The sequence below is a fragment of the Siphateles boraxobius genome, unplaced genomic scaffold, assembly GCF_051911475.1.
Source record: "Siphateles boraxobius isolate OS27281-9 unplaced genomic scaffold, OSU_SipBor_1 2, whole genome shotgun sequence".
Taxonomy (NCBI): domain Eukaryota; kingdom Metazoa; phylum Chordata; class Actinopteri; order Cypriniformes; family Leuciscidae; genus Siphateles; species Siphateles boraxobius.
Window position 1 is genome coordinate 4,077,393 of NW_027508810.1, and position 25,702 is coordinate 4,103,094.

Sequence of the window (25,702 nt, forward strand, 5' to 3'; positions counted from 1 at the left end):
CTAATAGATACAACCATGATCGGATGATAAGAGCAAATCATTTGTGATTCTAATGAGAGTTGTTGCTGAAGTGCCAACTAGCCTCTCCCTATGGAGGATCCCTATACCACTCTACAGATAAAGCGTTGTGGAATTTTTCGGTTCGCGTACCTACCCAAAGTGATAAGATAAAATAAAAATTCTGCATCAAAATTTATAGACAAGTAGTTTGTTTAGGCATGGTTTTTAAGGAATGACAAACCTGCGCACATATATTCAAACGCACATCACTATAGAATCAATTCTTAATGCGCATGTGAACGCCATCAGCGTCTATCACAGGTTCACGTTTAAAGTCTGTTTAGAGAGAACGGTGTCGTCTTAGCGGCCCCTACTTTAATAACAAATGATCATTTAGACGGAAGTGAATCAATCAAAACTAACTTTAGCTGGAAAAAAAAATTTTCAAGAGCCACTTTAAAACCAAACCAATCTCTGTTACCTTAAATTATATGTTTATCTCTGTAAAGCTGTTTTGAAACAATCTACATTGTTAAAAGCGCTATATAAATGAGGATGACTTGACTTGACTTGTCTTAGTACTATGGTACGGTCTAAATCCTGACTGAAAATCCTCGCAGACACCATTTATTTCTAAAAAGCAACATAGTTGTGAGGATAATACCTTTTTCTAGTATCTTTGACAGAAAAGGTAGATTTGAGATCGGCCTGTAATTGACTAATTCTGTATGTTCAAGTTGCGTTTTTTAACAAGCGGTTTAATAATAGCTAGTTTATCTATGACCTCTGGAAGCATCTCTTTCAATAGCTTAGTTGGTATAGGGTCTAACATACATGTTGTTGATTTAGATGATTTAACGAGTTTAGACAATTCTTCCTCCTATTGCAACGAACGAATGGAATTTTTCCTCAGTGAGACTACAATGCACTGTCTGCTGCGATAACGCAGGAGATGGTTGCATAGTTATAATTTTGTCCCTAATATTATCAATCTTGTAAGTAAAGAAGTTCATAAAGTCATTGCTGCTACGCTCTTTAAAAACTTTAGAAGTAGAAGCTCTATTTCTTGTTAATTTAGCCACTATGTCAAATAATTACCTAGGGTTGTGTTTGTTTTCCTCTAAGAGAGTCAAAAAATAAGCAGATCTAGCAGTTTTTAAGGCTTTTCTGTACACAATCGTGCTCTCTCTCCACGAAATTCAAAAAACGTCTAGTTTTGTTTTCTTCTATTTGCCTTCCATTTTTCTGGCTGCTCTCTTTAGGGCCTTAGTGTGCTCGTTGTACCACGGCGTTGGACTATTTTCTTTAATCTTCTTTAAGCGCAAAAGAGCAACTGTGTCTAAAGTGTTGGAAAAGAGAGAGTCAAAAGTTTTTGTCGCAATATCGAATTCGTCTAAGCTATCTGGGATGCTGAGGAGATGAAACTGATCAGGATTATTATCAGTAAAGTGATCTTTAGTGGCAGAAGTTATAGGTCTTACATATTTGTAACACGGAGTCGGCTTTGCAGCCTTGGCTAAATGAAGTTTACACAAGACTATATAGTGATCTGAGATGTCATCGCTCTGCTGCAGAATTTCAATGGCATCAACATTGATTCCATGTGACAATATTAGATCTAGAGTGTGATTACGACAATGAGTAGGTCCTGACACGTGTTGTCTAACTCCAATAGAGTTCAGAATGTCTCTAAATGCCAATCCCAATGCATCTTTTTCATTATCTATATATATATTAAAATCACTAACAATTAGGACTTTATCTGCAGCCAGTACTAACTCCAAAAAAAATTAGCAAATTCTTTGATAAAGTCTGTACGGTGCCCTGTATACAGTAGCTAGCACAAATGTCAGGCACGATTTATCATTTACATTAGATAGTGTTGCATTAAGCACCAACACTTCAAAATAATTATATTTGAAACTAGACTTCTAAGTAATTCTGAAGATGTTACTATATATTACAGCAACACCTTCTCCTTTGCCTTTCAGACGAGGCTCGTTTTTATAACTGTAATCTTGGGGGGTGGACTCATTTAAAGTAATGTAATTGTCTGGTTTTAGCCAGGATTCTGTCAAACACAGCACATCTAGGTTATAATCTGTAATCATACCATTAACAATAAGTGCTTTTAAAGTAAGGGATCGAATATTCAGCAAATCAAGCTTTATTATTTGCTCATCTGTATCATATCTATAATTTTTTTGTTGAATATCGATTAAATTTTTACCCTTAAATGGGTTTTGGAGTTTTTTTTCTATTTCCTAACTCGGGGTCTCTATATGATGATATCTAGGTGAAAGAGTCTCTATGTGATGGGATTTATCTAACCTCAGTGACGTGAGACAGCTAGAAGACGGTCGGTTTAGCCAGTCTGTCTGCTTACTGACCTGAGCCCCAATTCATGTTTGAGCTCTAAGACTAAGTGCCATATTACTAGAGAGAAAAGTGGCACCATCCCAGGAGGGATGAATACCATCTCTTTTCAACAGGTCAGGTCTGCCCCAAAAACTTTTCCAATTGTCTATTAACCCTATATTATTCTGCAGACACCACTTAGACAGCCAGCCATTGAGTGAGGAGAGTCTACTAAGTATCTCATCACTCCGGCGAACAGGAAGAGGGCCAGAGCAAATTAAAGTTTTTAAAAATATTTAACTGCATAATACTTGTAGCTGAGCTGACTGTTTTTTTACACAGTTATAGTTTATTGCATTTTTATCATTTTCGTTTGTGCTTTTTACATTATTCACATGCTTAAATTTGCTTAGTTAAAAAAATAGGTAGCCTGAATGACAAGGGTGACCATATTTTAGTTTTTTAGGGGGAGGGTGGGGGTGAATGCATCAACAAATACTTGACAAATGCAAAACATACTACTACACTTTTTCAGTAAAAAATAAAAATAAAATTAGTCCTCCTGATGTTTTTTGGAATACTTTCCTTATGTGGGCTTCTAGATCGCTAGCACCTTTATTTGACACTGACACATACGTGCCAGCTTTGCAGGTCATGCTTTCTGCTTTACACAGATCCCGACCGAGACGAGAACACTGGAATTTTCTGTGTAAGTCACCTCGCTCCGTTCCCATGGCTCTTGGCCCCGCCCCTCTTGCCACATACCCCCGTAGTCCCTCCAGGGGGCAGCACCTCTGTGTAAGGAACGAAGAGGCAAGAGAAAAGGTGACGGAAGGATAAGGAGAGACAGAGAGGGGAGAGAGGAGGGGAAAAAATGATTGGTCTGTTCCCAAAACACACTGACATCCGGTCCTCCACCAGCTCGGTGAGCTCTTCCACAATGCCTGATGCTGGATACCTCTTGGTACCGCCTGGTGGGCGGCAATGGCTCCTCCGGCTTCGGGGAGCTGGCAGCGAGTCCCCTGTCACCTGCTCCTGTCCATTATGGCCCCTCCACAACCCAGGCGAGTTTCGGCACCATTGTAACAAGGTTGAAAGGCTCAGAGAAGTAGGAGGCGGGAACCGGCAAACGTTCAACTTAAAATTTGAATGACAAAATGAACAAATAACAAAATGAAAGTAAAGACTACTGCCACTTAAATTAAAACAAAACACCAATATAATATTTAGACCTGGTCCTCATTCCTCTCGCACTGTCATAGTCACTCCTCCTTTTAGCCTTTCCGGAGTTACTCCGTGAGACTCAAGACCGGTGTGGTGTGCAGGTGATGCTCATTAGCACTCGCACCACCAGCATCACTCCATTCCCATGAATCTCGAACCCGCCCCGCCTGATTTGTTACATACAGCAACTTTTTTTCAGTTCATTGCTATTTTAACCACGTTTTATTTTGAAAAGGCATGCAAGTTAAATGATGCAAAACAACGCGCGAAACAGGGGTTGTTTATTTGAAAATGGACATTGGGAAGAAATTAGCCCTACAAGCTGTTTGCGCGATGATCTGCTCTGAAAAACCCAGAAAAACGAAAAACCAAGATAATGGGTGAAAGAATATATCAGCACACGTGGGCAGCAAGGATTGTCTATGCTACACAGAGAGTTGGAGGTGAGTAAAACATGTTTATACCTCAACTTATGCCTTGCTCTCTCATTGGCTGTAGCTCGTCAAGACACTTGACACCACATGATGTTGAGTCGGCCAACAGCTCCAGATATTTATTAAGCTTTATATTTGTCTGCCGTTTGTGAGGTGTCGGCGAGGTATCAGCGAGCCTCTTTGATGCGTTGTTGAGTAGTTCACACATACAGTAAATATTGGTGAGCGCTGATCACCCGCTGATTTGCCCCTGATCACAGCCCAACCTGTCTGCAAGCTCATTGACTCGCAAATCGGGATTAAATCAGGCTTTAAATCCTGTAGTGTTTTTTGTTTCGCATAGAGAAATCTATTTGGTATCATGGTTTATTTATGCCTTCTTATCAGATAAACAAAAAATGATCCTCCTTTATTAAGCGCATTTATTTTTTATTAATTTTAAGGTTTTATGTATCTTGGTGTTTCCATCCTGCATTTTTTTGCTATATCCCAAAATATGCATAAAAATGTATGGATGGAAACATAGCTAGTGATACATAACATATCACCAAATAGTAATTAGGTTATCACTAAGCCATATTGCTATTACAAAACCTTACAGTCATATCAAATTATCCTTCATTACACAAAAAATACATAAATCCAACTACCCACAAAGTACACTCGACGTGATATATAGGCTTTTAGCAAATCTCAACTGCTTCATTGTTTATATTATCGCCATGTTTAAACTATCCAAGCACCAAACTGTTCAGTGTGGAGGTAATATAAATATTAATATCAGGAAATTCTATAAGTTACTTTAAAACAACATGTATTGTGGAAAACACTATACAAATAAAATGGACTTGACTAGCATGGCAAGAGTTTATATGTCCAGATGTAACAAACTAAATGCATGTCAAATGTGGTAAATGATTGTTATAGAACAAAATTAAAGACAAATAGTATCTGAAGTGATGTTTTGAGGCATGACATAATTTATTATGCAAAAAAAGGCATCTTGAAGATATTCTAGAGGCAGAAATAAAATAAAATGCAATTATTAACTTTTTCATATAAAAAAATGACTTTTTTTAATAATTAAAAATAAAGTAATTTTTGAGTTTGACAACAAACACACCACAAACACAGCTATACAGCATACAGTAGTTCAAAACATAATGATAATTAATCATTTCTGAACATTGACTCTCAGTAATGAATCACCTTTTTCAAATGGTTTCTCAATAGAATTAATAAAAGTATAGAATAGAATAGAATAGAATAGAATAGAATAGAATAGCGTAGCTCTGATAGGGTCACATTGTAACGCAGTGTTACAACGTTCCCCACCTGTACAACTGGGATTTAAACCCAGCTAGTGTCTTCTGCTGGTGAGATCATTAAATAACTATCTCAACTGTTAAATAACAGATACATGATTAAAATAATATCAGATTTCTTTCACTTTAAATAAACACAATAAACGAGATGAAAAATCAACTTAAGAAATTTACTTTTGCTATGTTCAGTGATATTTTTCAAAGATTTTTTATTTTTATTTTGGCACAATTTTTTCTCTATATAGTGTTGATATGGTAACTAAATACACTAAGTTTTGTCATGCTAGCATGTGTGGAAAGTTTTAAACAATGTGTGTTACCTAACCCTGCGTTAGGTTGAGCCCCGCTCACCCCTGCAATATAACTGATACTTCATAAATAGGTTTTAGTCTTACTTGTTAAATTTTTTTTTCTGATCTGATCTACTTTTAGAATTTGCTGATCTACTAAAGTCCATATACTTCAGTGCAGCTCCCATACAAAAATGTAATATATGTCCATATATGTACTTATATTTTAAATAGCATGACATATATTTATACATACTTATCTGAGAACACAATATATGCCTGCAACATATATGAACATTTATGTGTCCAAACATGTGAAGAAAATATTTGAGTTCATCCATATATGATACCATATATCTGCATATATTACAGTATAGTATTGGTTTCTCGCATATATGGACAACATTAAGTATAAATATGTGACATACATATTTGTTTACCACATATTTAATAAATGTATGTAAACATACATGCATGTGATACTGATGCATTGAAATATGTACATATATGCATATATACATATATGCGTCTTATATTAAATATATATATATATATATATATATATATATATATATATATATTTATATATATATATATTTATGTGCATATACGGGAAAATATATGCCACTTACATGAAAACAGATATTTTTGCTATATTTTGAAATGTTTCATATGTCTATGTGTTATATATATATATATATATATATATATATATATATATATATATATGAATTTTGCATATATTCTCATATAGGGCACTGACATTATATATGTAATTTACATATATTGACATATATTACATTTCTGTAGACCAGGGGTGTCAATTCTGTCAAACTTTGCTCCTGGAGAGCCACGTCCTGCAGCAGAGTTCAGAAGCAGCTCAGCATTAATGGAATAGTTCACCCAAAATAGGGATTCATACAGGTTTGGAACAACTTCGGGGTGAGTAAATGATGAAAGAATTAGTGAACTATGCCTTTAACAAACCTGCCGTCAGTTTACATGTCTTGGCTAGCTGATTCAACCATGGAACAGAAACCATCTTGTCCAGGGTCACCACAAGACAGTAATCATTTTAACCATTAGAGGGCAGAAAATCTTTCACATGAACTGATGCTAACCTACTGAATGAACAAACAAATTTGAAACTATTTTCGTTTGTTGCAATAACCAGATATTCATAAATTATTTATTAAAAATAATAAAGACATTCCTAAACCATTATATAATATTTAGATGTCTTAATACAGAAAATATTAAAAATATTAAATATCACAACATTTTACAAAAAGGGAAAATAATATTAGTCAAATTTTGTGTATTAGAAGGGAAATGTAGGGAAATCAGGATACATGATTCAAATAGTCCTTCAGTATTTTTGGAATGTCCAGACAATCTATGGAGCACATTTTGTTTTCCGTGCGAAGAAACTTCCATAAAGCAAGTCGCACCTGAGACATCAGTGGTTTTGGACAAACTGTATAGAGAGGATTTGGTTACAATCACATAGGAATGAATGACAAAATAAAAGCAGAGCACACATCACACGCACACACACAAACACAATCTTTCAGGCTGTATTAGTGAGCACCTCTCATAGAATCAGTGGTTTTCATTCTACATGCTAATTTCTACATCACTGGTTTTCAACTCCGTCTAAGGGATCCACCACTCACCACAATTTTTTTCTGTATTCTCTCTTATATGACACACTGGCCCTGTCCCAAATGGCACACTTCATGTGCACTTTTTGTCTAACCAAGGCCGCCGCGTGCGCATGTCCGTTAAGTCCATGAGACCGTAGGCCCTACGGTATATATTCACATATTCACTGATGTCTACCCAGCAAACACAGAACGTTCCCCTAACGTTCCCGAATGGTCCCATGAGGTTATTTTTTTGGGAACCAAACAAGAACGTTATAGGAACGTTCCATGTAGGTTATTTTTAGGTTCCATTTTTATAACGTAAGGAAAACGTTCCGGGAACGTTCCCCTAACGTTAAGGGAAAGTTCTAGGAACGTTCTGGGAACCAAAAACTAACGTTCCCAGAACGTTCCCAGAACCTAAATTTGTTTGCTGGGTACGGCGTAGGGTGTCCCATTTGATAATTTTAGGTCTAAGAAGGGTGTTCGCGACTGCCCCCTTCACTACTGATATGTGCCCTCGATGTGCACTTTTGCGAGCCCGTACTGAAGACTTCTTCCCGAAAGTCAAAGTGGCGTTATGTCACGAAAGTAGGAAGACCGCAGGCATTTCTCAATACAAGTACCCAAAGTTTGGACTCCAGAGAGAGGACGCAAGTCCGGTAATTCTGTAAATGGTACAGCAGCGTACTTGAATTCGGTTATTTCTGTATGTATATTTAGGCTTCAATAAAATTAAATTTGTTATAAAACACCACCCTGCCTCTTTTAATTTTTTATTTACAAATATTAAACATGTTAAGTCACATTAATGTAGTTTAGGTAAAGAGTACATTGATTATCTTCACTGCATGTATATTTATAACAAAACAAAATACAAAACACAACCCTTCTTGTTTGTTAAAATTAAAAAAAAAAAATTAAACATTAATATGTGGTTCAGGCAATATGTGCTATACTCAATATAGGCAATATAGGCTCTGATTATCTTCACTGTAATACGATTAAATATGACCTAAATCACAACTTTGCCTCTTTTTGTTAAATACCAGGTTTAATGATCAATAATAGCCATTATAAAAGTATAAAAGGTATAAGCTATTGACGCTTGCTGGTTGGTGCGAGATGCATTCTGGGATACCTGGCTGTCTCAAGGCATCATTTTTAAAATGTAAGATGCAGCCACAGTTCAGTTCATGGAGCTTTTCCCTAATGATCTGATGATCAGAATCATGTGTGCTAAATGGGTCCCCAGGACCGGAGTTAAGAACCACTGCTTTACATATTGTTCCACCCTAAACTATGGGTGACTGATTTTTGGGCTGGTAGGGATGGCTGAATTACTGAAAAGCACAAATTCTACAAAAAGCATGTAAATAATTAATGAGGCAAAAAAAAAAAATCAGTTTATAAACAATGTGCCGTATATATATATATATATATATATAATTAATTAATATATTATTTGTATATTATAATCAAATCATTATGCACAATAAAGCTTTAGCACAAAAACATACCACAATTTTTTTTTTAGGATAAAAATGTGGTGTCCTATCTAGTTAATGATTATAAGCCTTATCTTTAAATCAAACATCCATTTCAACGCTATCTCACGACCAATTCGTACGAATTTGTACGAGTGATTAAAAAGTGGCTAAATCGTATGAATTCGTACGACCTAACTCGTACGAATTTGTAAGATTTGTCTAAACCCACGTGATGGGTAGGTTTAGGGGCGGGGTCAGGGGTAGGTCAGGGGTAGGGTACGTACAAATTCATATGAATTGGGCAACTCGTAAAATATGTACGATTTAGCAAAAATCATACTAATTCGTACAAGTGAGGTCATATGAATTGCCTTGAGATCGGGCTGTCCATTTATGCACCACAACAGTCAATCAACAATACTGTCTTGATAGGCTATGAACCACCAAAGCAGATTCAGCTTTAATACACAAGCATCCATTTTTTTTAAATAATTGTTTTTATTATTATTCATTTATTTTTGACATATAAATTAAATTACTTAATTTTGGAGTTACAAAATGTTTTTTTTTTAACTTTTTTATTTATCTTTAGTAGTATCTTTTGGCCTTCCCACAAGTTACGTCCATGCACTAAATCTAAACCTATCCCTCACAAACACTTTAGATCAGATTTAAGTGCATATTGCCTGTTGCCTTTGGCTTGCTCAGTTGGGGATATTCAAATTAATTAACCAATCATACCATTGATCAGCTCTACCAAACTTGGATGTCTTTTTTCCAGTAATAAACAAACATTAAGTTGTTTTGATTGATACTGTGAAGCAGCTTTGATACAATCTGTATTGTGAAAAGCGCTATATAAATATATTTGACTTGACTTGACTTGACTATTGAGTGCTAAAAGTGAATTTAGAGGATTTCTTACAATGTTGAAACAACAGGTCTTAAAGGGATAGTTCACCCAAAAATGAAAATTTGCTGTTAATTTTCTCACCCTCAGGGCATCCAAAATGTAGGTGACTTTTTTTCTCTCCAGTAAAACAGCTAAAGAAGATTTCTAGCTGAAATAGTTTGTCCTTGCTGATTCAAAATGCAAGTCAATGGCTACTGTCACTTTGCCAGTCAAAAAAACATATGCAGACAAAACAAAATGAACACCCGTGGCTCCTGACGATTCATTGAGGTCTTATAAAGCGAAATGATCGGTCTGTTCAAGAAACTAAACATTATTTAGAACATTATTACCTGTAATCCACAGCCTCGGCAAACATTCTGGAGGTCTAGCTTCATGTCACATATGCGCTGCGTATGCGCGGGAGAAAACTGTTTACAACAGAGAAGAAGGACGTATATGTGTTGCTGTTATCTCACATTCACCACTATGGAAGTTTACCCTATTAGTGTTTAACTTCTGCATTACAAATGAAATGTGAAAAGAGGTAGATTATTTATACGTACATACACGTACGTCATAATGTGACAGGAAGCTCGAGCTCCAGACTGCCGTAAACATGCTTAGAATCCATTTGCCAAGGCTGTGTATTACAAGTAATAATGTTGTAAATAATCTTCAGTTTTTTGAACAGACCGATCATCAGGAGCCACGGGTATTCATTTTGATTTACATTTTGTGATTCACCAAGGACCACAGTTTCAGCTAAAAAAATATTCTCACCAACATCTTGGGTGGCCTGAAGGTGAGTAAATTAACAGCAAATTATTTTATTTTTGATAAATTAAAAATGAATTTTTGACGAATGAACAGACGAATGTATTACAGACTTACCTCTCTCTTTCAGCAGAAGCATTACTGCTTCATTTTGCCTGGTTGTTTTGTCAACAATTAAAGTGGGTAGAAAGACATTTGCTCCAAAGTCTATGAGCAGCTGAATGTATTCTAGCCCACAGCCGTATCTCAGACACATCTCCAGGACAGTTTTAGGCTGTTTGATCCTGGTCAGCATCTTTTCCTCAGTGCAGTTGTAGTCTGGGTTCGCTCCATGCTGCAGTAGCAGTTTGAAGCAATCCAGATGGCCATAAACTGCTGAAATGTAGAGTGGTCCTCGGCATGTCGTGGCGTTCGAGGCCCAGTCGGGCATTTTGGGCTTGACGTCTACGTCAGCTCCGTGTCGCAGAAGCTCCCTCAGGATGTCCACGTCTCCCTCTCGGGCCGCAGTGAGCACCGGGGAGCAGTTGTTATACAGGCTACCGTTAGGGTTTGCACCAGCTTCTAATAAAGCAACAACACAGTCTAGGTGTTTTGCAGCGACGGCCGTGAAAAGTGGAGTCTGAGCTTTGACATCTAGGCTGTCCACCTCTGCCCCGTGAGCCAGGAGCACCTCGAGACAGTGCAGGTGACCCTGAGCCGCAGCAGTGCGCAGTGGAGTAACCGGGATGCCCCAGCCACTGCGATGGTTGATGCATTTTCTGTACTTATCCTGAGACAGGAGATCAGTAAGGAGTTTGTCGTCATCTTTGAATACAGCTTGATTCAGTTCCTGGCAACAGTTTGTGTCTTCTTCCTCGTCCTCTTTGGGTTGAAGAAGAGAAAAGATCTTAGAGATGTCCATCAAACTCATGCTGGTGGACTTATCCAAAAGCATTCCTCAGCAAACCGCTTAAGTCTCCATTCGACAACAGGAAAGAAAGATTAAAATTACTCTCAAGCTCTACAACATAAAAAAAGATGAAAAAAGTTGTTACATTTGAAGCAAAGCACACTCAAAATCATGCTTTTGTTTCCAAGCCCACGCTTAATAGCCTTGCTGATATTCATAGCTTGAGAGTTTTCATAAATAAAGTTATTATAGGTTAACTGTCTTTTTAGACACAATATTTAATTGTCTGTTTTTGCTTTAGTTCCAAACGAAACAGGATCAACCGTTGCACCTCTCTGAGCAGCAGACAGAGTATTGGTGTTTTGTTACTGAAGTCAGTGTTTTTTAGCAATTTGAGCAAACCCTTGCACAGCGAGATTCTGTGTGGAAAATAATCAGGATTTGTGATAGCGGAAAAAGCTAATTTTATATCGCATTCAAGTTTGTTGAACTTTAAAAATCCCTCCACTAATGCAGAGACTGATAGTCTATCATCTGGAGTATGCAAAACACAGATAAGCGAAGTGATAGCAACAGTTATAAGTCCTAATGCTGTTGGGTTTCATATCAGCAACTGAGTAGTCAAATTTGGGTATACTGTTGGGTATATTAGGGTTTAACCCTATACGTACAATTCCTCTTGAGGATAAGGATGCTTTTGTTAGAATTGTCCTCATCCCTGGTACTGCACTCAATTTTTAATGTGCTAAACTAGATCTGGGTACACGTTTGGTTCCACTTTATTTCGAGAGTCCACTTTAGACATTCTTTTAACTATAAGTACATTTTCAACTACATGTCAACTAACTGTCATTAGAGTATTAGTAGGCTGTAGTAGACTGTCAGTAGACTGTTAGGTTATGGTTAGGTGTTAGGGTTCGGGTTAGGAGAACAAGTTGACTTGTAATTGCCAAGTTACTTAAAGTCGGTAGAATATCTGTTGGGGGACCATCACAATAAAGAGTTAGCAGATATTAAGCAGTCTATTAATACTCTAATGACAGTTAGTTGACATGTAGCTGCAAAGTTACTTATACTTAGTAGAATGTCTAAAGTGGACTATCGAAATAAAGTGTTATCAAACATTTAAATTAAATATTATTTTATTAAATATGAAACGTTTTATATATTTCTTTACTATTTATATTTCATTATTTATTATATATTTTTATTTTACTCTGATCGTTTTTAAATATTTGTAATGTATGCTTATATATGCTTATATATTTATCCAGGAACTTACAATGCAACTAATCATCCACATATCTGGTAATGCATCCCTTTCACATACATATTATGACAAATAACAGTGAACATTATTATTTATTATAGTGCTGCTGCATTAATGTTTGTACTGTTTACCATCACAATATACTGTTTTATCTGTTTTACTATGAACAGTGTTTACAATTATGCACGTACCCAAAATACTGATGTTGTTTTTAAAGTAATCTTGCACCACCTCACTTTACAACAACACTGTACTGTGGTTGAACTACTGTTTATACTTTGCATTGTTTAAATATATTTATATTGTTTATTTTATTTTACTAGTTAATAAAGGCAATAAAGATGCTTATCTTATCTTATATCAGGTCAGTATTTTTTTTTGTGTGGAATTTATGCTCTTAATCATTTCGTCACTTAGGGCAGAGACACATTGGCTGTGTCCGAAAACTGAAAAAATGCTGCCTCCACAGGCAGGATACAGGGGAAGGATGTCTCCTGATATACCTTCATCTGATCGATTTTTGATATCCCACAATCCTGTGCGTTCCATTCTCTGACTGTTGAGCTATAAAAATAAAGATGGCGTCTGAAATTTGAGGTTGGAGGTCAGTTTGTGTGTAAAGTACATTTTTGACCAACTTTTCCCACTTTTGATGACATTTCTAGTGAGAAGTTAGTTTTGTAGTTATTTAAATAATTAATTTGTTGTCACCAAAGCTCTCTCTGTTTTGTTATCGATCATTAAATCGTCACGCTGCCTCAGAAGTCTGTCTGAAATCAGTCTTGTGAGGTATCTTCATGCATAAACGCTAACTGTTAAGTCAGCCCGTTCTCATCCTTTGGCGTCATACATGTGACGCTTTGTACATTTCGTTGAAATCTTAAGCACATGGCATCCTTTAGCATCAATATAAGACGCAGAACCCAAGGCGTCATACAGGTGACGCTCGTCTAAATCCAACGCACATGGCATCGTTTAGCGTGAATATGAGACGCAGATCCCAAGGCGTCATAACCGTACCCTACCCCAGACCTAAACCTACCCATAACAGTGCGTGTTATATTGACGCTAAAGGATGCCATGTGCGTAAGATTTCGACAAAATGTCATATGGCGTCACCTATATGCCGCCAAAGGATGAGAATGCGTTGGTTAAGTCATTGCCTGACAGGGCAGGGAGGCAACAAGTCAGTTCCTGGCAGCGACCTAGGTTTTTGGACACAGCCTTTGTCCCACCATTAGAGCAGTCATAATGGGAGCACATATTATAACACAGTGTTACAGCTGATCACACTGGATAGTTGCCTGATTTTCTCAGCTTCCTAACATATTTGCATGTCCCAAAGATTTAAAAAAAAATAATAATTTGGTGAATGAAAAATGTATATTTAGAAAACAGAGATAGCAGATGATCAGAAAAGAAAAGAACTATTCACAATAAAAGAGGAGGAAGTAAATTTAAAACATAATGTCGCCATTAAAAATGTTTTACAGGTATTGTGGACTATGCGCTAATGTGAATGCCTGCACAGATTATGAAAATTACTGTCAATGACAGTTTTACATCTGTCTGTACTCTGTAAAAACTGTACTCAGTCTACCCTTTATATTTAATGAACATGCATAGCTTCTGTTTGGTCCAGTACAAGCCTATGCTGCTGTAAATATCTCAAAAACAAAATATTTTCATGTGTGGGGGATTGGGTTAAAGTAACACACATTTTGTACTATTTTGTTTTGATGTGGAAACCTGCCATTAAATTGCAAATTATTGCCTAATAACAATTATGAAAGCAGTTGATACATATTATAATTAAATATTGTTTGCCAAAAGATCATGTAATCTACTAAATAAAAATATTTAAAACACGTGGAAATTTGCCCTAATCTGACATTAACGAAAATATTCTTGTTCTGAAAACAGTTACATCTACCTTCATTTTACAATTAAATCATGTCTGTCAATATGATTTTGATGCTAATTTGTTAATAAAAAGATTTTGTTGATTATAGTTATGATAGAGACAGGATGTGTTTCATTTGGTTCATTGAACTGGCAAAACATATCCTAATTTAAGACTAGGTGTTGGAAATCATTGCTAGAGAAAACAAAATTTGTGTAATTGGACATTTGACTCAAAACCAAATATTAACTGAGATATTGCCCTCTGACAACTTTCCACTGTGATAACTAGCTCTGGTGTCCATTATATTATGTTTGACTTTGTAGTCACAGTCTAGCAAATGGCACCCATGAACAGAAATCTCCAAATTAAACATATTTATGTATTCCAATATAAGTCACTGCTGCTGTAACCACTTCAAAAACAAACTATGCCTATGTCATTTTTTAAAAGAAAAGTCACAAATGTCATCGTTAACAACAGTTCATATTTCACCAACAATGGTGTCAATCCACCAAGAGAAGTTTGGAGGGACTTTAAATGACACGTAATGCAGGTTAATGCTTCTGCTAATAAAGTACAATTTCTTGTGTAATTGTAGCTTACCTGTACAGTGTGTAGTATCCACAGAGAGAAACACATGTAAGCTTTGTAGCACTGAGTGTCAGTGTGACACAAACAGATCTGAGCAGCCACAGGGGCTAAGTTTAGGCCACAAATGGATCGGACCAAACTTCCATTCTTGGAGGGCCAGAGGATGGAGTTATAATTAGAAAGGTGATAGACCTGTGACAGCCACAGACAGCTCGAGCTGTTAGTGTGAGTTTGGAATGTATTTGGAATGTGGTCTATAAATGGATAATAACCATTGAGAACATTTGCAAAAAAACATTCTTGTGTTGAAACTATTAAGCCTACTATGTTATAATTGTGTTATAGGAGTCATCTGGTACTTTTGTCTTGATAACTGTCATTGGGTTGCAGCTGTCAGGGGCTATAGATGACGTCAGCTGCTGATGTACCTAAGTCCCTGAGAGACAAATGTTCTGAAGTTATTTTTGTTTTCTTACTGATTTGTTCAGATTTCTAAACAGCCTATAAAGAACAAAATGAATTGATGGGGAGGGGTTGGATGTCACTGGCCTAATTTGGCCTAATTTGAATTGTTCAAAATCCACCCCTCTCGCATATTTTTTTCAATAAATTACATGAAAGTTGTCTCAAATCATTGAGAATGTAAAATGGGCAATGTTTATATTTAGATAGCCCTGGGTACTGTAGTTACTGTTGCACTCTATCATGAGGCCATGTAAATACTGCTGGGTCAACGGTGGAATATTAATCTTAAAACTGTAGGTTTACATATATAATATTGACAGTACAAAAGTGTTGCACAAGTATTGAGATGGACACAGTAAAAACAGTAAAACAAGTGATTTATCTAGTGATCAACACAATTTATTTATAAAAAATTGATTTTTTCTCTTTAATTAAAGGATAATTGTAGTGTGTGTGTGCGTGTGCGTGCGCGTGTGCGTGTGTGTCATGTTTGTTTTCGGTTTAATTTCATGTTCTTGTTTTCATGTCTTTTATTTAGAAATTTTGTCTAAATTTTATTAAAAATTTCTAATGTTTCCTGGTTCCTTGTCTTGTGATTCATTGCCCTCATACAGTATTATCAGGTCTTGTTTTTCCATAAAAATAGGGTGTGGGTGTGGGTTAATGAATAGGGGTTGGTGTTTGGTGAAGGGGTGAATATTTACAATATAGCAACAAAAAAAAAACTTTCCCCTGTTTGGGAATATTTTCAGTTTACAACTTCCAATGTATGTATGTGTGTGTATAATTGTATTTACATAACTATATTTATAACAACTTTATTCAGAAGGTGAGATGCTTGGTGTGTGTCAAGGAGCTTGTGTATGGAAACAGCACATCATCCATGCTAATGTCACGGTGTGGGTTTTGTGTCTTGTTCCTAGTGATGTTACATCTGACACCGACGCTCCGAAGCTTGCTTCAAACTCGAACGGTCCTTGCAATGAACCACTGCTTCGGAGCTTGTATCATTACGTCACTAGTCACGTGAAAATGACGTCTGAAGCAAACACACTGGTTCACTCCTGTAGTGAACCACCTGACTGCTTTGACAGCCCAATCCAGTGTTGACAGGTTTGAAACCTGGTGGCTGTATTTCTTATAAAAGTGAAGCCAAACCATGGCAACACCGGGGGTTGTAGTAGTCGGTGTTTGGATTGGCGTTATTATACAAAAAAAAAAAGAAAAAAAGAAATCGCCTTTCACCAAAGACTGGAGAAAATAATATTTCTACCATTTAATGAACACTTTGTCTAAGCCTTCTGCATGATGTACCCAAAGCACACCCTCTGCAAAATGTTTTTTTATTTTTTATTATTAATTAGAGAACATATGAACATTGTTACATAAAAATATGCATCAAAGACAGAAACTTCAAAAACCCTCTGCTACATTATACAAGTACAACCAGTTACACAAGCACATCCTTTTCAACATACAACAATATCAGTCCCACCAGTTAACAAGTTATAGAGTTCTGCTTCCCTCAGCTAAATGAAGTTTTATGTAACAAAGTTCAGGGAGGAGCATGTTCAGGTAATCAGCCAATCAGCTCAAGCAGAAGCTGGTATAAACAAAGCTTTTCCTCACCTCCTGTCTCACTACAAGTGTCTCAGCATCCCTCCACCACCCCATCACCTCACACTAGGCTGGGTCTACCCCAGTATAGGGGGGAGTACTCTGGGTTCGGGCAAAATTCCCCCGGACAGCAAGCCAAACACGCATAAATACAACTTTAGATTTCATGTACGTGTGAACTCGTGCAACAAGATAAAGCTTTCACACATGATACTGCCCTGCTTAAAAAAAACTATAGAAACATTACAGAAATTCTATTGGATTTAATGGTTTTCATGGGAATTTTATTGGTTGTAATGGGAATATAGTGGTCTCTGTGGGTCTCTACTGATATGTGTTGGGTTCTATTGGTGGGGGCATTAAATCCTAATGGAATATGTCCCAAACACACTACAAAAAAGAATTCTGTAGTGGTTTAAATGGTAAAAGCCAATCGTTCCTATTGATATTTTAATAGAAACCATTCGAATTTCTGTGATGGTTTCCAACTTTTTTTAAGCTGGTCTGATCTTCTGTCCTTGTCTAAAGAAATAATTACACACACACATCATCCTTAATGTTTTATTATCAAGGTGAACACATGAAATTCATCAGTATTTGTAAAATTCACCTACATAAATGAGTTTCGAAGCACTAACACTGTTTCAGCTTTGATCGCCTCGGTAAACACGAAATAAACGGAACGTTAACATATAAGCCTACTTGCATTTTATGGTTGTCTGCTTTGTTGCATTACATTTACTTCACCAGGAGATGGTGCTGCAATTTCTATCTGAATGAAGCTTCGAGTAATGAACCATTTTCGACACAATTGTATCAGAAAGCAATAATGCTTTGAAACGCTTCATTTGGCCATCACTACTTGTTCCTTTTTCTTGTCTGTCATGTGATTCCCTGTTTGTCATGTGATCCTGCCATGTGGCTTGTCATTTGTTAACTGTCTGATCATTGTCCACAGGTGTTCCTTGTCTTGTAATTAGTCAGTGTATTTAAGCCCTCTTGTTTGCCCTGTGTCTTTGTTGTGGATTGTATGTTACGTGTGAATACTACTTGTCCAGGTTCTTGTTTTCTGTTTTCTGTTTTCTGTTTCATTCCTCGCCATGCCTTTGTTTTGTGTTTGATTGGTGTTTTTTAATCAAAGTGTGCATTTGGATCCTTACCAGCTTGCCTCCAGCCATTCATTACAGCTAAGGCATTTCAGAGCTTTTCATGAGAATGCACAGCCTGAGAACAATTCTACATGCACACAACATAGTATGATTGTTTCATTGTGATTTATTTATTAATACTTTTGGAGGCATTATCATCATTTAAATTAATGTAACCTCTTTCATTATAGCTTCTTGCAAGCAGATGGTTGAGGAGGCATTGGTCAATATGGTTATAAAAGACTCTCAACCATTTACAGTGGTTGAGGATGAGGGTTTCAGGGGGCTCATTCAGCCCCTGGACCCTTCCTACATTATCCCAACCAGGCAGGTGAGTATGAATATAGCAGAGGCGTAATTAGGTTGTGATAATCTTTATTTTACTCTTATTTTTGTTGTGTTCTTTAGGCTTTATGGTCTTAAAAAAAAAGTCACACTCGTGGTCTTCGGGGTCCCCAGACAATAACATTTAATTTTGTAATCGAACAATATATATTTTTTTAACAAATATAATTTTACTTTGTTTATTAATGTTTTTACTCAACATTTGTGTAATTTTTGGAGGATTTATGATTTTTTTTAAATTTCTATAAATAAATATTTATTTAAATAGGATTTTTACAAAAAAACAGCATTTTATGTAAAATAAATATTATAAAAGACCCAGATTTTTTACTTTCATTCCTGGGGATACCATGGATAATTTTACAAGGTTTAATGTAAGATTTTTGCCCATTTTTTGGAAAATACAGGTTAAAATTTGTAATAAATCACTTTAACCACTAGATGGCTATAGAGCTCCATTATATGCTATTTGCTATTTGAATTACTGAAAGATATAGTTTCTAAAGTTGGATTCAGTTGGATTCATATCTAAATATTATAAAATCACAATTAAAACAAAAATAAAATACTTTTTGTCAAAATTTAGCATTTTTTGTAGTGAAAAAACACTACGCATGGTAAACCGCATTACTTCTGCAGACAGGGTTGGAGCAGGTTTGGCACTTCGTTGTTGTTGTTGTTGTTGTTGTTGTTGTTGTTGTTGTGTGTGTACATTGTCGATTTGTCAGTGTCACCAATTTATTTTTGTGGTGGTTCTTCATTTTGTATGATTTTATTTGACAAATTATAAGACTTTTTTTATAGCCTTACAAATGTATTGTGTGTGTGTGTGTGTGTGTGTGTGTGTGTGTGTGCGCGCGCGCACATTTTCAATGCGTCTAAGTGTTTCCAATTTATTTTTCTGGTGGTTCTGCATTTTAGATTATTTTATTTTAAAAATGATAAGAGAACAGTTTTTTTAGTATGTATGTATTCCTGTATAAATGTATTCCTCTATATGTCTGTGTGTTTGTGTGTGTGTGTGCCTGTGGGGAGCATGATAATTTTGGATTGTGGATGTTTTTTGCATTGTTGGAAGTGTGCCACTTTATTTCTGTCATTTCTGTCTATGTGTTCTACGTTGTTTCTGATTTTGATGACGTTATTTTGTCTATTTTGATTGCGGGGTCCAATAGACCCCGAAGACCACGAGTGTCACTATTTTTGTCACGCCAACATAAAAACGGATATCATTCAACATTTTTTTTGTGTGTAGATCTAGAAAGTGTTGAGAGCCGTAGAAAGTTTCAAACCATTTGGACAAAGAGAACATTTTTTTTAATTTGAGCAAAAGTCATTTGGGGTCCAATAGACCCCGAAGACCATCAGAAGTGGTGGCTTCTAAATATGAAGAAGCAAAGAGAAAGGCCAAGGCTGAGATGGGAAATGCTTTTGCTGTGTCTCTAACATCAGATATGTGGACTTCAATTAACATGGATGCATATCTTGCTATAATCTGCCATTATATTGATGACAACGATAAGCTGACCACAGTCTTGTTGGACGTTGAAAAGTTCCCAAATAGACACACGGTGGAAAATATGGCCTTGATGAAAAAAAGTGTTGTGGAGGAGTGGGCAATCAAGGACAAAGTGAAGTGCCTTGTCACAGATGCGGCAGCAAACATGATTACTTGTGCAAACAATTTGCAAGTGAGACATTCAGTTTGCATTCCACATGCCCTAAACACCATTGTTAAAAAAATCGTATGATTAGGTTCCTGCTCTCTGTGACATCCGGAACAAAGCAAGATGCAACTGGAGATGCACCGTCCAGTTCATAAACTGATTAATGAAGTAGAAACACACTGGAACAGCACTTTTAACATGCTTCAACAGCTGCATGATGAAATACAAACTGTGGGAGCATCCCTTGCCTCACTTAAAACTGATGTCACTCCACTTTATCCACAGGATTATGAAGCCATAGAGCAAATTCAGTTTGTTTTCTCCCTATTCCAATTGGCCACAGTAGAGCTGTCAGAGGAAAAATGAGTGTCTGGCTCCAAAGTCATTCCTTTAATGATTTACCATTCATTACAGGGTGAACAAATCCGGTATTATTTTGTATTTATTTAGTGTACTCATTAGCAAAATGTCAAATGTCATCAGAGGCGAGAATGAAAGACCATCCACAAGCACTCAGTCAACAGAATCACCGTCATCATCTCAAAAGCCTACAAGCTCAAGTATTTATTTCTTAAATTTTTAACATAATTTTATATTTTTTTTAGTTGTTGAGTGTTTATATGTCATATTAGATTCAGTCAATGTACATGTACAGTCCCAGTCAAATATTTCTAACCTTTGGCTCCTGTGGGACAGTGCTGTGGACCATAGCAAACCAAGCTTAAGTGCCACAGCTGAAGCTATTGCAGAAGTTGATTGATATCTTACAGAGGCAAACATTCAAAGAGCTGAAGATCCACTAGAATACTGGAAAATGCAGAAATATTTGTACCCCCATCTATACACTGACATTGCAGTTTCTTTGTACACCTGCCTCCTCTGTACCATGTGAAAGTTTTCTCCACGCCAGGGGAAGTAGTGTCAAAGAGAAGAAATAGATTTAGCCCCAACACTGTGAAACAGCTCTTATTTCTCAATAAAAATAATTAACAACTTTGTCACTTTTCTGTCATTCCCAGTTACACAAGCAATATCACTGTCAAGTCTCTAAAGCACATTTAATAACCATGGTTAGTGTCACCTAACCTGCAGGTGATCTCATACCTTACTCTCTCACTGTATAAATATATATGTGTGAGTGTGTCATATTGAATCATATTAGCTTATACTGGAAATTATTACCACACTTTAATGGGTAAGTAGACTAATTTATTCGATTGAGCAATTCAATACACACACATACAGGGAGTGTGTGTGGTGGCTGCCTGCTTCACACAAGGGATATTCTTCCACAGACTTTTGGCTGCTCACTTTTTAATAACCAGCAGATGGCGCTGTTTTCGACACTCTAAGCATTGAATCTTTTTCCGGAACAATCAGGGGAAGACTGAAGTGGATTCTCGGTGCAGGTGACGAGTGATCAAGAAGACAGTAGATCTGGATCAGGATGACGGATGGAAGATGGACAGAAGACTGGAAGCTTGACTAGACGAATCACAGGTAAGTAGACGGGTAAGGAGTCTGATGGTAAGCAGTGGTAACTACGACGAGACCAGACAAGTGGAAGGGGAACTTTGGAAGGGGAACTGTGCAAGGGGAACTGTGGAAGGTAAGTCCAGAATAAGATCTCCGTCTACACCAGCGTTTTAGCTGCGTATTAGAATTGATCTCTATCCACATATCAACGACTGAAAACGGAGATCACGTGACCATACACCTACACTGGGCGTGCGCGTGCCAGTGTAAACAGGAAAAAGGTTGACTATTCCTCAGATTTCGCTGAGGTTAATAAGTGCCGATCTGGACATTCGAAAGTTTCCGCACCATTCCTCAGGAACCACAACTGCATTGACAAAATGATCCCACCATGCGCTGGTTCTTCCCGATTTAACCCAAAACCGACGCTCCACGTACGGTCGATACCGCCGCTGCACACGGGAATTGTCACAGATCGCTAGAATAATAGCTTTCCTCCGGCGCATAGGCAGTTATAGCATTGTAAAATGCAGAATTTACTTGCACTAACGTAACTGGTAGTCCAGGCTGTTGTTTTATGTTTTCTTCCGTTGTATGACACCCAATCAGATAGTCGAGCGTGAGCCTCTGCATCATCGTTTCATCGTTCAAAAGTCCTCCGTTTTGAATTGTCTTCATTAAAACGCCCTCCGGAGATTCAAAACGCAAAACAGAGTCGGCAGCGTTTCTAAAATTCTCCGTGTTAGGTCTTCGTTTTTGCCATTTTAGTCTGGAAGGAAGGTGCAAACGTAGTAAAAGGTCTCTGTTTCTAAACTAAAACGTAGTAGTGTGGATGGGGCCTGAGACAAAAATGTATTTGCCCACCTACAGTATCTAAATGTAGGGGAGAAGGTGCATATTCCCTATTTCAAAAAACGGTGGCGTGTTCCTTTAAAATTTTGAAGAAATTTAAACTTTTAAAATATATAGAGCAATCGTGTCTCTTTAGAGGACTTGGAGGAAAGCAGGAAACCACGCAATTCAAAAGGATTAGATTATGTTTTTTGCGATTAACCTTTTGAAATGTAAACAGATTTGGTGAATCGTTCATCAGAGGGATATAAGTCTCTCTCTGGTTTCATTAAAATATCTGTTTTTCTTTCGAAGATGAATGAAAGATTTTCTAAATGGTTTAGACTACTTAAGGGTGAGTGATCATGACAGAATTTAGATTTTTTTTTTTTTTGGGGGGGGGGGCATTATTTAATCGATAAAGTGTTGTTTTTATGTTTACCCAGGTTCTTCAAGTTTGCATGGCCTGTGACATTTGGAACCTCGTTATTTTGTGATTCTAGGTAAGATTTATATTAAATTAACGTTACTTGTCTGTGCCAGTCATATTTTTGACACACAGTGTAACAGCACGTCTTTTTCAGTGCAGCTACATTCAATCTGACCAATCAGAGCCGAGTAGAAGCAGACTCGAAGGGATGAAGATACTGCCCTCAGAAGTTACTGGTACACGTGGTGGAATACTATTGTTAAAGGACAAGTTCGGCATTTTACACTTAAAGCCCTGTTTTAAGATCATTTCTGATTAAATAAAATGGTTAAGATTGAAATTTGGACAAATGCTGCTTTCCCGAGAATTTTCGGTTTCTGTATTAGTACCCCCCACCTCGACAATGGTTTCATAGGGGCACTGGAAGAATATCATTCATAAAACGCATTAAACTTTAGTTTAAAAAGACGGGAAACTAACTGAGTGGTCTGGGGCGTTCATTGATATGCTCACACAAAAATTGTTGCAAAAGATGCTTTCCAACAGGTGTTTTACCATTTGTTGTAAAACTGTGGACCTATTTTTCCAAACGCCTCACAACCGGACACTCTTCCGTTGAGAGCTTGAATAATAGACCCTCCAGCCCAGTTGGTGGCGATAATGCACCTTTGCCAATGTTTGGATAGCCTACGATACCGCGACTGCATAAGACTACAGAAAGAATACAAACATCCCATTTCCGTTTCCAGCGGCGGAGAAATACCCGACCTCACAGAACGTCTCAGGTTACGACTGTAACCTATGTTCCCTGAGAACAGGGAACGAGACAATACGTCAACGACGTTATGGGGAACGCCTCAGGCGTGACAGGTGTCTGAAATCACTATCAAATCACGTCAATCACATTGACCGGCGACAGCCCGTGAATCATTAGAGTAATGATTAACGTGCGACCTGGAAGTATATAAGGGCGCCTTGCAACATGACAAATCACCTTATCGTCTGAAGGGACTGTACGGTAGGTAAGCCCCGAGGCATGGCAGGGAGACGTATTGTCTCATTCCCTGTTCTCAGGGAACATAGGTTACAGTCGTAACCTGAGACGTTCCCTTTCGAAGGGAACTCAACAATACGTCAACGACGTTATGGGGAACGATATACCAACGCCGCCATGCTAAGGGGAGTGCATGCCAAGTGGCAGTGACAACGGTCAGAACCAGCAACTTCAAATGAAACGCTAGAACCACTCACCCTCAGGTCACACTTGGCTGTCAGTGACAGCATTCCCTACGGTCATAGCACAAGCTACAGCCTCACAGGAAAAACCTTCATAAACATGGTTAAATGAAAGGCCTACCTGGGCCGGCTCCGGGCCTGGAACCATAGCTTCCAATTAGAAGGGGTCCCTTCTAGGGAATGTGGCTAGGGAACCCGAAGGAACCCCAGCCAGTCACTATTCAGGGGAACGTACTCACCCCGAAATGCCACCAGGACGGCCTGACCTGGCGTCAGTACATAGACACTTAGTCTGGCCAAATCCTGTCTGTCTGAAGACAGAGCGTCTGGAAAAATGCCTTAAGTAAGGCATCCAACCCGAGGGACTGCGAAGCTGGCAGAGAACCACTCGGCCCGGATCTCAGAGACGGGATATCCCGGAGAGTATGACTCAGCATAGTGCTTTTCAACCCTTGCTAGCGAGGGGAGTTTCTCTACTCGATCCACGGATCAACCCAGTGTCTGTGTTTCAAAACACTGAGGAGGCCTGTGAAGGCCTAAGGGCTGATCTAACTGGGAGGCCTCACGAGAGGCCTACGACCGTCTGACCAGACTCAGGAAGCCGCATGCTCATAGAGACCCTCGGTGAGGGGAGCACAAGGTATGCCTGGTAGGCAAACCAGGCTGTAGGCAGAAAAGGTTCAGGGAGGGAACCAATAGCAGAGAATGAACACTTTAGCGAGCCAGGGCGCAAGCTCGCCTTCAGCAGCTGCCTATTAAGGCTAGCTGAAACTGATAGCAAGAGACCACTCGCTTCATAAACCCAGCACCGCTAGGGAACGTTACAGGGAGGCCCGGAGAGGCCTACTACCTGATAGCCAACGCAAGTGGGAATTCACCTTCAGGGAGGCACGTGAGGCCTACTACCTGATAACCACAGTATGTGGGGTGCTCACCTTCAGGGAGGCCCAGAAAGGCCTACTACCTGATAACCACAGTATGTGGGGTGCTCACCTTCAGAAAAGCCAAGAGAGGCCTACTACCTGATAACCACAGTACGTGGGAACTCACCTTCAGGGAGGCCCGGTGAGGCCTACTACCTGGTAACCATCAACTGTGGGAACTCACCTTCAGGGAGGCCTGGTGAGGCCTACTACCTGACAGTTCTCATTCAAGGAGGCCTGGAGGAGCCTACTACCTGATAATCACAGTATGTGGGAACTCACCTTCAGGGAGGCCTGGTGAGGCCTACTACCTTTGACAGCCAAAATATTTGGGAGCCCACATCCTAGGGAGGCCCAGAGCGGCCTACTACCTGACAGCCACAATATTTGGAAGCTCACATTCAGGGAGGCCCAGAGAGGCCTACTACCTGATAGCCAACGTAAGTGGGAATTCGCCTTCAGGGCGGCCGAG

The 25,702-nt window shown here is 38.1% G+C and overlaps 1 protein-coding gene across 1 annotated transcript; it reads right to left on the bottom strand.

Moving 5' to 3' along the window:
- Positions 1-6,642: 6,642 nt before the first annotated feature.
- On the bottom strand, positions 6,643-15,199 carry asb12b (ankyrin repeat and SOCS box-containing 12b). The gene is made up of 3 exons (XM_077235700.1): positions 15,105-15,199; positions 10,554-11,391; positions 6,643-7,108 (listed from the first exon to the last, which is right to left on the bottom strand). Exons 2-3 carry the CDS (start codon positions 11,368-11,370, stop codon positions 6,975-6,977), a joined length of 951 nt encoding a protein of 316 aa, XP_077091815.1. The 5' UTR covers positions 11,371-11,391; positions 15,105-15,199; the 3' UTR covers positions 6,643-6,974.
- Between the last annotated feature and the right edge of the window lie 10,503 nt (positions 15,200-25,702).

Coding starts and splice junctions, on each gene's coding strand:
- asb12b (XM_077235700.1), bottom strand. CDS start 11,370: ATGCTTTTGGATAAGTCCACCAGCATGAGTTTGATGGACATCTCTAAG. Junction 7,109..10,553: donor GCTTCTGCTGAAAGAGAGAG/GTAAGTCTGTAA, acceptor CTCTCTATACAG/TTTGTCCAAAACCACTGATG.